Source organism: Schistocerca piceifrons, chromosome 4, assembly GCF_021461385.2.
Source record: "Schistocerca piceifrons isolate TAMUIC-IGC-003096 chromosome 4, iqSchPice1.1, whole genome shotgun sequence".
In the NCBI taxonomy this organism is placed as follows: domain Eukaryota; kingdom Metazoa; phylum Arthropoda; class Insecta; order Orthoptera; family Acrididae; genus Schistocerca; species Schistocerca piceifrons.
The window spans coordinates 749,028,526-749,043,604 of NC_060141.1; the positions used below are offsets into that span (position 1 = coordinate 749,028,526).

At 38.4% G+C, this 15,079-nt stretch overlaps 1 protein-coding gene across 4 annotated transcripts in view; it reads left to right on the plus strand.

Annotated features, from left to right (window-relative positions):
• Positions 1-12,635, plus strand: part of LOC124795352 — a 130,269-nt gene extending 117,634 nt beyond the window's left edge. For 3 of the 4 annotated variants that reach the window (XM_047259342.1, XM_047259340.1, XM_047259343.1), the window contains one exon: positions 11,697-12,635. In XM_047259342.1, the coding sequence (XP_047115298.1) occupies positions 11,697-12,210 (514 nt within the window). In that variant the 3' untranslated portion in view covers positions 12,211-12,635. The remainder of the gene's footprint in view (positions 1-11,696) is intronic. The other variant, XM_047259344.1, reaches the window with a different exon arrangement.
• The last annotated feature ends 2,444 nt before the right edge of the window (positions 12,636-15,079 follow it).

Consider the following 15,079-nt stretch of genomic DNA (forward strand, 5'->3'; position numbering starts at 1 on the left):
ATGCTTAGATAGTACAATTTTACAAATTTCATCACTCAATAACCTTTTTCCTGGCTGGTTTAAATGAAGTTCATGTCTGGTGTGCATTCCCCTTTCAAGATTAGAAATATCTACAACCTGAACATTTTTGAAGTGCTTACTGACCTTTAATATGTTAAAGTTTGTTGTTTTCACTGCTGAATTTACGCAAGAATTTTCCATCAAGTCGTGGCGATGTGGTATATTTATGACAATTACATTAGGGTGAGTGAGTGAAGACAATGAATCTTTCTATGAGTTTTTCACTTTTTCCCCTTTGTTTCTGTAAACGTCATTTGCACCACTGATAATAACCACAAAATTGTTTGATGATAGTTGTGCACACTCACGTTTCAAGTCCTTTGTAACTTCAGCTATATGGGCACCTGGCTTGACCATCAATGAAACTTCTATTTCCGAGTTCCTGCTGTGAATCTCTGCCGCTACCCCTCGTCCATGACTGTCTGCATAAATAAGTGCCTTCCCTAGCTTGATCTTCTTTCTCCTTTTTTCACTAACTGCCTTCTGTTGCATCGGTGTGTAGTCGTCTGTAGTTTCTGCATTTTCCTGAAGAACTCTGAAGGAATTTGAGAGCGAAATTTCCGCTGTTACGTCTCTCACTGCTACTTTAAGCCTAGTATTTCGCTTACTAGCACCTTTCACAACACTTGCCTAAGATATTTCTTCTCCTACTTCTTGTTGTTCCCTCAGTTTCTTATTCTCTTCTGTCAGCTCAGTTATGTCCTCTTTTAGCAGTCTTATTATTTCGTCTGTAAAGTCTGTTTCTTTCTTGAAGTAATCATAGTCATTGCTTGTAGGCACATGTGGCTCAGCACAACAACAACAACACTTCCAAGTTTCTTCTGGAATATCATGTTCACTTACATTGAAGCATTTCAGGAAGTGATACCATTCGTCACAATAATCACACATTATTCCATTTTTCACTACTCTAGAACATTTTCTGCACTTTACATCGATCAGAACTCTTGAAAATCGGGAGCTCGACTCACGTACATGTAACCGCTCTGGCGCCATGACAACATCAATTGGACGCTAAATTGGAGACGAATTAGCATACACTATTACTATAAAGGATGTTGTATGCAACACTGGCACTGTTTCAAATAGTGCAGTTCAGGACATAAGTTCATGGCTTGTAGAAAATAAACTAATACTAAATCATAGTAAGACTCAGTTTTTACAATTTGTGACACACAATTCAACAAAACCCAGCATTTTGATTTCACAGAATGGGCATATGATTAGTGAAACTGAACAGTTCAACTTTCTAGGTGTTCAGATAGATAGAAAACTGTCATGGAAAGCCCGTATTCAGGATCTTGTTCAAAGACTTAATGCTGCCATTTTTACTATTTGAACGGTATTTGAAGTATGTGATAATTTTACAGCAAATGTAGTGTACTTTGCTTATTTTCATTATTTCATGTATGGTATTACATTTTGGAGCAACTCTTCTCGTTCTCAAAGGATAGTTTTGGCTCAGAAACGAGCGGTTTGGGCAATACATGGTGTAAGTTTGCGAAGCTATTTTCACCCCTGTTCATTAGTTTGGGCCTTCTGACATTGGCCTCTCAATATATGTATATACTTTACTGTCTTTTCTTGTTGCCTTACCCCAAGAAGTGGCAGGTTTCACTCCGTTAATACTAGGCAGAAATCCAATCTGCATTTGGATTGCATTTCCTTGACTCTTGTACAGAAAGGTGTGCAGTATATTGTTGCATCTATTTTCAATAAGCTACCACAAGAATTCAAAGATGTTAGCAGTAATCCACACACTTTCAAATTGAAACTGAAAAGTTTCCCCTCATGTGTCACTCCTTCTATTCTGTCAAGCAGCTCCTTGAAAAATTAAGCTAGTTCCTGTGCTATATTGTTGACTGTGCTTACATAAACTTATGGCTTGTCCTTTTTTGGGTTCATAAACATTTTATTTTATCCATTGTTACTCTTATGTTGTAATTTCATGTACTGACATATTGCATGGCCTTGGAGATTGGCTCCTCAATCTGGTCCTATGGAACTAGACGTGTAAAATAAATAAAAAATAAGAAAGGCTGAGAGCATTACAGTGTTAAACACAGGCCAGTGAGATACAGGCCAGGAGATGTGGTATGAATTTTTCATCTGTGTGGAAAGTGGGACTATCCGAAAATTTTGTGAAGTGGTACTTTGGGTTGCTTGTCAGATGTCACATATGAACTCAAGAATTATGACCCTTCATCAAGAAAACAAAAGTGCAGAGAGATTGTGCATGTCTCCTGTGTGAAGCCATATTACACTCCAGATTTACTGGTTGACAGTGGGAGGTTCAACGAAACTGAAGACTCACTCAACAGTCACAAAGCTTCAGCTAGAGGGGCTATCTTTGCTGCTCATCACAGTAGATAGGTTGTAATAATGTGAACAGAATGTGATGAACCACCAGCACCAATATCAGAGTACCATTGACAAGATCTAAATACAAAGTACTATAGTCAGCTCCAATGAAAAACTCGGAAACAGTAGCTCACTTTTTCTATTCGAAAGAGAGCAATGCCCAAGCTGTTGTGCATGCAGTACGATGTAATGGTTAGCATCAATAGCTAACATGCTGCGGGTTGACGGTTAAAATCTGACCACAAGCAGTTATTTATTAATTTTGATTTATCATTTCTGGAAGCTTCTTCAAATTTCTTACATTTGTGATGTTTGTATATCTGGAATATTTGATGTTTGTATTCTGGAATATTCAGTGTTTGTGTAACTATCTGCACTCTCCATGCAGGAGGTCAGTTCTGTTCTTGGCTATATGTAGGCATCAGTAATAAACATGCTTTCAGTTCCAAGTGTTGTATTTCATTGATGATGACCCTGCCTTCAGATTTGGACTCAACTGTGGTTTTGACATGACAATATTGATGGGTGACTTCAGGCAGAAAATATAAATCCCAAATTTTCTAACTCAGGTAAAAGAACACCTTATTAGCCACTTCTTGTATCATTTATAGAATATTGTGACCCATGAACTCATTCTGGTTCACACACTAATGCTCATATTATACAGATTTGCAAATTTTCAGTACATAGACAGCTGATAGTGTGCTGTGAGAAAGTTAGTTGTAAGCTTAATTTGAAGCATTAGATAAATGCAGCAGCCAAACACTGCAACAGCAAGAGAAGTAGCTTCTTTTCTACCAGGACATACAGCAATAAGATGTAAAAGTAATGCTCACAATTGTCAATGAGAGTAGATTTACTCTATTTGTAACTGGTTGTTAATATGCTGTACAGAAGTGGCCTGCAGTGGCTGCTTCCACAAATTAATGTACAATTCAACTCATTCCACATCCCTGAGGGCTTCTCTTCGTGATACCTGTAGGTATGGAGTGTATGTATGAGTGGATGAAAGAGAGGAATGTGACAAGATAGAAAATGATTTCTAATTCTGTGCTCGCACAGGAAACAGAAAAGCATACTACAACATTTTTAGCATTTACTTTTGAATTCAGCAAAATTGTTAACATTTCAGGATAGTGAAAAGCAGTACAACAGGAATGTTGAAAAACAATATGCGGTTGAAGGCCACTGACCTGAAATTTATGTTCACCCCACTTGAAAACTCTCATGATCTGCAGTAATAAAAGACTATGATGAGGATCTAAATATGACAAACACAGAGCGTAGTGAGACCAGAGGTTCTGTATCAACATAGATTAATAATCTTATGAGATAAATGTTGAAGAGAGAAAGTGACAATGACAGTGAAAATGACAGCATGCTGATAGAACTGATATTGATTCAAATTTGGGAGCCGAATGGCAAGTTTTGATTGAAGATTTAAAACTGAGAAAGTCAGCACATTTAAACTGACAACGAATGATTGGAGGGCACATGGAAAAGAAGTCGAGTGTGTCAACTGACAACCTTGGACGTTAAAAGAATGGACACAAGGGCAAAAATATGCTTATATATTTGGAAACCTGAGTAAAAGTAGTCCAAAGAGACCTGATAATTAAAAAAGGTAACTATTCTGCTCAAGGCACAACAAATGCATGAGATATATGTTGTAATGGCTGCATCGTTGCATGGATGAGGGTGTATATTGTAAACACTGAAGAAGAGACAGTTATGGAGTGGAAAGGGCATAGGAAGTTGGAATATATAATTAGAGACATGTCTGACAAGTGACACAATCAAGGTTTAACACACCAGGGTGGGAGGGGCAAGGTAAAGTAATGTGGAGTAGTCTTCATTATGGTCAGGGCTGTATACTGTCAATAAAACACAATTCAGGTAATGGGCAGGGATAATTATGAACCTAGTTGCGAAAGGAGGCTTCATACAGCAGAAGGAGGGAGGCAGTGTGGCAGTAGAACAGTGGAAGTAGACCATGGATTGTGTGGAAGGTTGTAGGACCAAATTTTGTAATTAAAGAAGTATGTTCAAGATGGAAAACAATTGGGGAGTGGGTTGTGAACCATTTGTTAATATTGATGCCCTTTTACAAGGATTGAACTATATGAAAAAAAATGTAAATTAGTTGCAAACTACAGCATGCACACACTTTATTCAGCATATAAACATCTCTGCAGATATTCGGATTTAGGTTATGACGTGTTCGATATGCCTGCCATCATTGGTGATGATGTGGCACAGATGAATATCAAAATTCTGCATGATCCATTAAAGTGTCAGAACATCGAACCTGTCGATGACCTCATGAATGGCTGTTTTCAGCTCAGAAATGGTTTTGGGGTTATTGCTGTACATCTCATCTTTAATATAGCCCCACTAAAAGGAGTTGTATATGTTCAGATCCAGAGAATATGGTGGCCAATCAAGGCCTCTACCAGTGGCCCCTGGGTACCCCAGAGCCAGAATTCCCTTCATGGCCCATAGCCAAGTGTGCAGTTTGAACATCCTAATGCAAACCGTTCAGAAGTTATGATGATTTTATTTCATGTAGTTCAATAATTGTCACCCTTTATGTGTTACACAGTGGTGAAGTTTGTCATGGTCTATGGTTTGTTGTACAGGCAGACAGTTCAACATCGGTAGTTGGAAGATAGCAAAGGTCACACCCATCTATTTGAAGGGTAGCAGAGGTGTTCTATGAAACTATCATCCAGTATCATTCACACCTATTTGTTGTAAAATCTTAGAACATATTCTCAGCTCAGACATTTTTTTTATGGATTACCTCAAACAGAATGACCACCTCCATGCCAACCACAAAAAAACTCCAACAACACTGGTCATTTGAAAACCAACTGTCACATTACTCAACTGACAACCTGGAAGCCACAGTTAAAAACAACCTGGTGGATGCAGTATTTCTTCACTTCCAAAAAGTACTGGACTTAGTGTCACACCAAAGGATAGTAATGAAAGTATGATTAAATGAGTACCATAAAAAATTTGTGACTAACTTGAGGATTATTTGATAGAGAGGACCCTGTATACAGGGTGGTCCATTGATAGTGACTGGGCCAAATATCTCATGAAATAAGCATCAAACGAAAAAACTACAAAGAACAAAACTCGTCTAGCTTGAAGGGGGAAACCAGATGGCGCTATGGTTGGCCCGCTAGACGGCGCTGCCATAGGTCAAACAGATATCAACTGTGTTTTTTTTTTTTAAATAGGAACCCCCATTTTTTATTAAATATTTGTGTAGTATGTAAAGAAATATGAATGTTTTAGTTGGACCACTTTTTTCGCTTTGTGATAAATTGTGCTGTAATAGTCACAAACGTATAAGTACCTGGTATCACATAACATTCCACCAGTGCAGACGGTATTTGCTTCGTGATACATTACCCGTGTTAAAATGGACCATTTACCAATTGCAGAAAAGGTCGATATCATGTTGATGTATGGCTATTGTGATCAAAATGCCCAATGGGCATGTGCTATGTATGCTGCTCAGTATCCTGGACAACATCATCCAAGTGTCCGGACTGTTTGCTGAATAGTTACATTATTTAAGGAAACAGGACGTGTTCACCCAGATGTGAAATGTCAACCATGACCTGCAACAAATGATGATGCCCAAGTAGGTGTTTTAGCTGCTGTCGTGGCTAATCCGCACATCAGTAGCAGACAAATTGCGCGAGAATCGGGAATCTCAAAAATGTCAGTGTTGAGAATGCTACATCAACATCGATTGCACCCGTACCATATTTCTGTGCACCAGGAATTGCATGGGAACGACTTTGAACGTCGTGTACAGTTTTTCCACTGGGCACAAGAGAAATTACAGGACAATGACAGATTTTTTGCACGTGTTCTATTTAGCGATGAAGCATCATTCACCAACAGCAGTAACGTAAACTGGCATAATATGCACTATTGAGCAACAGAAAACCCACGATGGCTGTGACAAGTGGAACATCAGCGACCTTGGCGGGTTAATGTATGGTGCGGCATTATGGGAGGAAGGATAATTGGCCCCCATTTTATCGATGGCAATCTAAATGGTGCAATGTGTGCTGATTTCCTACGTAATGTTCTACTGATGTTACTGCATGATATTTCACTGCATGACAGAATGGCGTTGTACTTCCAACATGATGGATGTCCAGCACATAGCTCGCGTGCGGTTGAAGCGGTATTGAATAGCACATTTCATGACAGGTGGATTGGTCGTCGAAGCACCGTACCATGGCCCACACGTTCACCGGATCTGACATCCCCGGATTTCTTTCAGTGGGGAAAGTTGAAGGATATCTGCTATCATGATCCACTGACAATGCCTGACAACATGCATCAGTGCATTTTCAGTGCATGTGCGAACATTACGGAAGGTGAACTACTCGCTGTTGAGAGGAATGTCATTACACGTATTGCCAAATGCATTGAGGTTGACGGACATAATTTTGAGCATTTATTGCATTAATGTGGTATTTATAGGTAATCACGCTGTAACAGCATGCATTCTCAGATATGATAAGTTCACAGAGGTACTTGTATCACATTGGAACTACCAAAATAATATGTTCAAACGAACCTATGTTCTGTATTTTAATTTAAAAAACCTATTTTTAAAAAAACGCAGTTGATATCCGTTTGACCTATGACAGCGCTATCTAGCGGGCCAACCATAGTGCCATCTGGTTTCCCCCTTCAAGCTAGACTAGTTTCGTTCTTTGTAGTTTTTTTCATTTGATGCTTATTTCTTGAGATATTTGGCCAGGTCATGATCAGTGGACTACCCTGTCTAATTTTGGATGGAGAGTCAGTTATAGAGAGATAGAAGTATATTCAAGTATGACCCAGGGAAGTGTGTTGGAACCCTTGCTGTTCATGTTTTATATTGATGACCTGGCAGACACTATCAATTCAGTAACGTTGGACATTTTGTTTATGACGCAGTTTCCTATAAAAAAAAGTGCTATGTGACAAAGCAGCATAAACTACCATTCATGTCTTGATAAAATTTCATTGTGGTGCAAAGACTGGCAACTTGCAGTGAATGTTCATAAATGTGAAATTGTTTACTTCATAAAACAAAAAAGCATGGTCCATATTCTGTAACTAAAATATCACTTAGTCACTGTTGAAACAAACCAACCTATACCAATATTTGGGTGTAATTATTTGTGGGGTTATAAAAATGAATGTTCATCTTCAAATTTTTGTGTCTCGTCCATTAAATTTCAGGAGTGCAGCAGCATAAACCCTATTTCTCCTTCCACAGGGTGAATCAGAACTCCACCAACAATGTTTCAAATGGTTCAAAATGAGGAAAGAATGTCTAGTAATCATGAGGTCCAAAATGCATATCTTAAGAGGTATGAGCACTTGTTTAGCTTTGAACTTATGAAACACATCTCTTGTGCTGTGAGTCCTTTGCTTTCTATGTTTTTGGAGGAGGTAGTATGGACAAAAATAGGAAAAAATTCCAGTAAATATGGGCTCTGTAATGCATGCTTACGGAGCTATGAGCACTTGTGGAACAGATGTGTTTCACAGTAGCAAAGATGAACAAGTGCTCATAGTTCTTAAGGTATGCACTGTAGAGCACATGCTTACTGAACCGTTTTTTCTTGTTTTGGTCCATACTATCACCTCTTTAAAGTTTCTTCGTGGAGTTCTAGTCCACCCTGTATTGAAGCTACAGCACTTGCTCCATCCTTTTAAACCCACAGACCATGCCACTGTGCAGCAACCACAGATAGAGAGACATTGATTGGCAGCAAAGATCAGTTGAGCCTATAGTGACATGGTCAGCCCATGATGAGATATCAGTGAGCTGTACTGTAGTGATGTATTTGGAAGTGTATTAAAGGAAGTGCTGGATTTCATGATTTGTGCAGGCTGTAACTGCTATACCTCTTATTTAAATTCTTTGCTAAACAAGTTTCAGCTGCTGTTTTCACCACTGAGTCCCAAAAAAATTAATCCAACACTACGACTTTGACATTTTAATACTTCATAAGGTGACCATATAAATGCACTGCTCTCCCACAGTCAATTTATTGGGCTATGAGGTACAGGTGTACCTACAATATTCTGTCCATCTAACATGGACTGTGGGTGTATCTACAATATTCTGTGTGTCTTTCATGAACTCTGAGTCATCTGTGTGACGTGCAAAAGGCCACATGGACAGGAAATCTTGTAAACCCCAACCTTACAGAGCATCAAGTTATTTTTAACAGAATCCAGAAGTGCTGTTGTCTTCAGTGGAAGGTGAAAAATCAATTTGTGTTTGCTGAGGATCTGGCCTATTTTCCCATATATGGCACAAGAAGGAAGAGATTAGTGTCTAACATTCCATTGACAACTAGGTCATTAGAGATGGAGTACAAACTCAGATTAGGGAATGATGAGGAAGGAATCGGCTGTGCCCATTCAAAGGAATCATCCTGGCATTTGCCTGATGCAATTTAGCAAAATCTGTGAAAACCTAAATCAGGATGACCAAAGACAGGTTTTAACCATCTTTCTCCCAAATGCTAGTCCAGTGTGCTAACCACTGCGCCATGCTGCTCCATTTTTATGGCAGGAAAGCCATGGATTTAAATCTCTGTACATCTTTTTTCTTGTTTGTTATGTCCACCTCAGGTTTTATTTGTAGTACCTTATGTGCTTGTTGTGGAGAACACCAATTTATTTCGAAAACTAATGTTAAGTATAGAAGTTCATCCTGCAGTCTGTTCTCATCAGCAATTTTATGTGCTCTGTGGGGACCAAAGTTCTGAGGACATTCTTCATCCGGGACTATTTGCATATAAAATAAATCTGTGAGTTTGTTTCTAATGAAGTGCATGTGTCAGGGTGACACCATCTTTGTGATTGCTTACAAATTGCTTGTGTGTCCCATCCTAGAATATAGCTCATATATTTGGGATCCATAACAAACACAACACTGCAGAAAGGAAGTAAATCCAGGTATACAAATTAATAGAAATGTATGCAAAAAAGCAGTGAATTAATTATGTCAGTTAGGTAAAACAGAATAGCAGGCCTCCAACTTCAGTTTTTGAGGATGTAGCATAAGCTATACAATGGGCAAGGGCATAGAAAATAAATTAGCAAATATCAGTCAGTATGTGGAATGATAAACAAAATATTCCAGAACAAAGTACAAAAGGAAACAAAATTAAAATTTTATGAAATAAATAAGGGATATACCTGTTTTGTTATATGATAGTGAGTCATGGATCAAAAAAGCAAAAAAAAAAAAAAAGCAATAAAAGTAAACTGCAAGTAGCAGAAATGAGATTTCTTATGACTGTGAGAGGTGTTACCAGGGAAGGTTATATAAGAAATGAAGATATTAGGAATGAACTAATTATTTATAACATTAATGGAAAGAGTGAAGAAAGTAAAACATTATGGAAATATTACCTACAAAGAATGAGCACATAGATAATCCCACATTTGCCCATGCTGTACCAGCCAAGAGGAAGAAGGGGCATAGGAAGACCCAAAATGAGCTGGCAGTGAAAAGTGAAGATGGAATAGGCGTAAGTGCCTAAGTCTTATAGTGCAGAAGAAGAACAAGAACAAATACAACTGATTTGGAACATACTGAGTGCACACAGAGAAGGACAGCACAAGTATTTGACTCACAGATGAGCATGACAAAAATGTCGCACATTTGCAGACTATCCCGCAAAAGGGTACTTGTGAGAAATCTAGGAATATACTATCCTCCTAGTGAGTCACTCTCACAGGGCCAGTAAAGACAAAATTAGACTAATTAAATCACACACACACACACAATCAGCATTTATGAAGCTATTCTGCCTGAACTCTGTATGCAGATGTAACAGGGAAAACCACAAATATTCCCACAGTGAAGACGTGTAGTATTAAGTCAGAAGTGTAAACTGAAAGGTGGAGGGAATACGTTTAAAGGGGCTATACAAGGGAAATTATCTTGAAGATAATGTTGCAGAAATGGAAGAGTAAGTAGATGAAGATGATATTTTTAGAAGGATTTCAGAGAGCACCGAAACACACAAGTCAAAACAAGGCCCCCAGAGTAGATGACATTCCCCCTGAATTATTGAGATTTTTGGGAGAGCCACACATAAAAATTATTCCACATGTTATACAAGATATATTAAACAGACAATTGCCCTCAGACATCAAGAAGAATGATTGAATCCAATTCCAAAAGCTTGCAAAATACGACTCCTTTCTCCTAGCCTTGTCCTGTGTCTTCACAGGATTAGTACGTTAGTCCGGATTTAGTGACCTAAGTTTCTGAGATATCAAGGAATAATCAATTTGGTAATGGATAGAAGAAGGGGTGGTGAAGGGTAAAACTTGTAGAGGGAGATCAAGGCTTCAGTACAGTAAGCAAGTTCAAATGGATTTAAACTGCAGTAGTTATGGAGGATGGATGGACAAACATTTGAAGCTGCAGCAAACCGATCTTCACACTGAAAACCAGCAGTAACAACATCAACAGCAAGAATAACATCAACAACACATCTGGTTCCAAAAGTTCATAGCTGTGCAACATATTGTACAAAACAGCTTTAATGATGCTGTAGCATGTATTCAATATGAAACTATAAATGAAAGAAAGCTATAGAGATATGTTTTATTTGGTGTAATTTCATTTGCATTGTAAGAGAATATCCTCAAGCACCCAAAAGGAAGATATAGATCTGATTGAATCATTGTACAACACTAACCATATTGAAGCTGATGCAGGTAATGAATATAATTGGACACTCAGAGGTTAATGGCTGTGTATATATCAATTTGGTGCGTTGGGTCAGTAACCTTTTAATTCTATTAGTCATGTGTTGTAATAAAAAATAGCTGAAATGTTATACTTGAATTTTTAAATAAAGCCTTTCTTATTTACCTAAAGGAAAGCCGTTTCCTTGCAAGAGGGAAAATGTTTCATCATTGATCATAACTAACAGCTACGAATTTTTTCTATGAATAGTTAACATAAATTTTTTAGTAAACCCATTATTGTAAGGTACTAAACAGTTAACTGTGGGTTTAATTTATTTACTTAACACAGTAACAATATAAAGCACTGAAGTAAAGGAATTTGAAAGACTTATATTCTTGCTTCTGTCATGTTTAGATACATAGCTGAGGCCATCAAAGTAATGTTGCTGAGAGCATTACATTGTTGCACTCATTTGTCTGTCTCACAAAGTTTAGCAACACATAAGTATTACTGCATTTTCCAGGATGATCTCTGGAACTTCACCACTGGTAGTGGACAATTCACATTTCTTGAAGTTAAATGAAGAAGAAGGCACATACTCCACGAGGACAACATACATTCATCCACACGTAGACAGGCCAGTCAGTAAATTTGCTCTCCCTCGAGCTGAAGAGGTTAAACAAGAACCTCCAGACTGCACAAGTGACTCTGAAAATGAGAATTCATCTCCGTTGTCAGCAGATAATATGTGGGACAGTAAAAAGGTGAATGAAGGCTCTGAGTTTGTCTGTGGTCACTGCAATGAAAAGTTTTCTGTTTGGAGAAATCTAGATGTTCATTTTCAAATGTGCCATCGTTCATCCCAGATGAGCTCACGAAAGTGGTACAGTGATGGTCTGCCAGAAGACTCATATGTGCAAGTATTTCACTGTATGGTGTGTGATCGATCTTTCCTCCATACAGCACAGCACTTTATGAAACATATGAAGTCTCATGAAAGTGCTGCCACAGCACTTCTTGACCATGATTACTGCTGAAGAGTAATTCATATCAATGAAGACTGTTCATTTTGTACATTTTAGTGGCTGAAGTTAAATGTTATGCTCCCCCAAGAGAGACAACGCATCACCACCACAGGAGAAATGATTTACACCATCCATTGCTCAGACTTAGGGTGGAACAGAAAAGAGCGAGCTATGCAGCAATGAAGATGTTTGTAAAGAATTCAACAGATTGTAAAATTTTCAAACACAAAATTAAATCATACCTGTCTGACAACTTTATAGATTAATTTCTGAATCTGTAGTAACATAATTGAGTGTTTAAGAGAGGAAGACATTTAATAGTTAAGTTTTAATAACTGTATACATGCACTGTGTTGAAATCACCTAATGATAACATGTTTATAAGTTGAAACTGGCAATGATATCACTTGAATGTTCTCAACCGAAATATGTAATAAAACATTTCATAAGACAGTCACAGTTTTTCCTCAGGCTGTATGCCTAGTCCATGTGAGCTTATGACCATAAGCAGAAAGTTACAGTTTGACTAGTTACCTAAGTTTCTTGATGCTTAAGTGCTCACTCTCTCATGGGGAGAATTGAAGTTTGTAAAATAACAATGCTTTTAAAGCATTATATTTTCATATTCAATTGCAGTCATATGAACTAAAAATTGCAAAATGAAGAATTGCACACAATACTGACATTAAATTTAATGTCACAGACAAGGTATGTGGTAATGTTCAGTTCAGCGGGAAACCTTCACAAATTGGCTCAGACCCCAATAATGTCATGACACAGAACCAAAGAGGGTAGGGGTCCACCACAAACAATCAATAATGGTTTCTTGATGGTGGTGATTAGCAAACAATCAACCAGTTATATGTCAGACACTTTCATGGGCAGCATATTATCCAAACATATGGAGATTCTTCACCAAATGTGTCCAGATCTTGTCTTGCTGAAACTGAATAGAACTGGAAACAATTAATCAGTAACTTTTTAGCCAAAGTCATCTAGCAGCCACTGATGCTTTGTAGACTCTCACACAAACTATGTGAAGCTGCATGAAGGAGATGGGATTGCATACTGTATTCAAACACCAGTCTTGGCATTTGTTCACTGTCATCACAATGGCAGGAATTAACATTTATAGGGCCATTGGCCTACAACAAGCTGTAGTAGGGCTCATCTGAAACTACATTTTGCATCTCAAAGGAGTGTTCATATGGCCATGGCAATCACAAACACCAAACAGTTGTCACATACTGTTCTATGTAACCATTGCATGGACAGAGCAGTACAGTCTATTATGGCCATGAAGATAGACATCCTGAGCTGTGGTCCAGTACCTACACATCTTTGTGTACAACCCAGTTGTTTCATACATGAATCACAGTTGTAGCAACATTGCCTGTACAGGCTGAAATATCACACTACGACAAACCAGCTTCACACAGTGACCTTCCTGTCCTTTTTCAACTGACTTACTTGGTCTGTGATATCACTGAGGCATATTGGCAGTTGCTTTCATGTTTCTTCGTGGCTTAAGTGTGACATAACAGTGACTTTTCTCGTGTGACAAGAGAGGGTGCTACTGGGCTTGTGTGTACACAAGCTCTTTGCAGTTTAATTCATTTATTTCTTCATTCATGTTCTACACATTCTGTGGTCTTGGTTCAATGGGATTATTGTTTCTGGATGTTGCTGTTATCTGAAATGTTGGTATAAAATCAGAATTAAACTTGTAAATATTATAAATTGTTATTCAAAAGTTTTTTTACTATCAAGTGAATGTATATTACTTGTTTGCCTGGGCAACATTGGTTTGTAGTATAATGTGATTTAAAGAGTTGTCAGACATCTAATAGGTTTCTAGTGCCATCTGTGGCTGATAGTGATAATGACCCTGAACCATCTCCAGTTGTTAGCCCTGCACTGGGAAATGCCTCTCACCTTGCGAGGTCCAAGCATTTACAGAGCATGAGAGTATTGGTAGCTGGGGGCTCCAACATTAAGCACATGATGGAGCCCACTAAGGAAACAGCTGCCAAGAAGGGCAAGAAATCCAGTATGTACTTTCTTCACATATCAGGAGTAGTCATCTTGCATGATGAACAGGTCCTTCTGGGTGCCATGAAGAGCACAGGGTATAGTCAGCTGCAGATGGTGGCTGATGTTGCTTGGGATCACAAGGGTGTCTCTTTGGTTGCTGATGGCTGTCTGAAGAAATAAAGACAGTCTGTTTTGCCCGCAAAGTGGAGGAGGAGCTCACCATTCATTCCACCATTGACAGTACCGATTGTGGACCTGTGTTACAGGCACAACTGGAAGGTCTGAATCAGAGGTGCAGACAATATTTTCACTTTGTAGACTGCATATTCCCTGAGTTGCACCATGGGGTGGAAAGATGTTAGGATCAGTGTAATATAGATAGGGGGCTGTTACACAAAGGAGACAGGTGCATTGGTAGCAGGGGCTGTGTGGAATGGTTCTTTTAGGTTACAGGGTCTCAGATAAGTATAACTGGGGATTCAGTCTCCAGGGATGGAGGTCAGACACAGATTGAGGCTAGAAGTAGAAAACATCAGTCTTATAGTTACAAATTCTCGTAGCTGTGTTGGGATATAACCACAACTTCAAGTGCCCATTGACAGCTGAAGCAAAAATTGTATAAATATTGAAAGCTGACTAAAGATAGAGACAAGTTTCATCGAAGTTTTTAGTGAGGACCTAATATGTTCAGAAAAGATAGGCTAAATTCCGTTGTAAGTGGCATGTTTGTTGCTGTAAGAAGTAGTTTATCTTGTAGTGAAATTGAAGCACGGGTTGAAGTTATACTCAACATTTGAAATAAATTAATAAATGATTCCTTTTGGTATTTTGAGCAGAGTTCAGGAGC